General features: G+C 61.3%; 1 protein-coding gene across 1 annotated transcript in view; it reads left to right on the top strand.

The window, feature by feature from the left end:
* Window positions 1-974, top strand: part of LOC122547622 (deleted in malignant brain tumors 1 protein-like) — a gene marked incomplete at both ends in the record, with an annotated part of 15,892 nt that overhangs the window by 10,523 nt on the left and 4,395 nt on the right. Inside the window, one exon of the mRNA XM_043686224.1 lies at window positions 32-337. Within this exon, the coding sequence (XP_043542159.1) occupies window positions 32-337 (306 nt within the window). The remainder of the gene's footprint in view (window positions 1-31; window positions 338-974) is intronic.

The raw sequence follows: 974 nt of genomic DNA, 5'->3' as shown, positions 1-974 counted from the left end.
TCCCCCCCCCCCCTACCCCCTACCCCCTCAGCTCAGCCACCGCCTCCCACTGCCCTGGTCGTGGGGGGGAAGCTGATCTTTCAGGACGAGCCTCTCCGAGTGACGTGCACCGCCAGCCCGCTGTACTGGGGGGCCACCATGAGACTCTTCCAGGACGGGGACCCCCCCTCAGAAGTGGCGTCCGGGAAGCTGGCCTCCTCCCTGAGCAACGTCCGCTTCGAGATCCCGCACGCCAACAGCACGGGCTCGGGCGCCTACTGGTGCCGCTACGAGATGGAAATCGCCGAGTTGCTCTTCATCTCCGAACGCAGCGCCCTGCTGGAGGTCACGGTGTTGGGTGAGTGCCTGCTCCTGCCTTCCCCCTCTCCCAGTCCCTCTGTCTCGGCCTTCAATATCCCCCCCCCCCCCCCCTAACCCAATGGTCAAGGATTTATTGCTTTCGCTCCCCCTCCTTTCCCCCAATTTCCGGCCCCTCTCTCTCAGCCTTCAATACCCTCCCAACCCCGATGGTCAAGGGCCCATTGATTTCGCTACCCTCTGTTCCCTCCTCCAATGGCCCTCTGTGGTCAACGGTTCCACCTGTTCACGCGGCTCCACTTCCTCACCTGCACCCCCCGCCACCGCCGTTTCCAGTCCCCCTCTATCTCAGCCTTCAACGCCCACTAAGGGCACTCCTCGTTCAAAGATCTCACCGGTTTCACGCGACGGCGTTCCCCTTTCCAGCCCCTTTGTCTCAGCCTTCAATACCCCCATCCGACGGTCAAGCAATTTTGTGAATTCGCCTCCCTCCCCTCCTCTTGCCGCTCCCTCCGTCTGAGCCTTCAATAGCTTCCCTGAAGGTTAGGAATTTCCCCGTTCCGTTTCCCCTTTTCCAGTCCCGGCTTTCCAATCCACCCCCACACCCCAACAGATGGTGAAAGATTTCCACGGATACACTCCCCCTCCTTTCCACTCCCTCTGTCTCAGCGTTCAAT

The sequence above is a fragment of the Chiloscyllium plagiosum genome, unplaced genomic scaffold (assembly GCF_004010195.1).
Source record: "Chiloscyllium plagiosum isolate BGI_BamShark_2017 unplaced genomic scaffold, ASM401019v2 scaf_14849, whole genome shotgun sequence".
Lineage (NCBI taxonomy): Eukaryota > Metazoa > Chordata > Chondrichthyes > Orectolobiformes > Hemiscylliidae > Chiloscyllium > Chiloscyllium plagiosum.
Note: the sequence above shows the minus strand (reverse complement) of the source record. Positions and strands in the feature narration are given on the sequence as shown.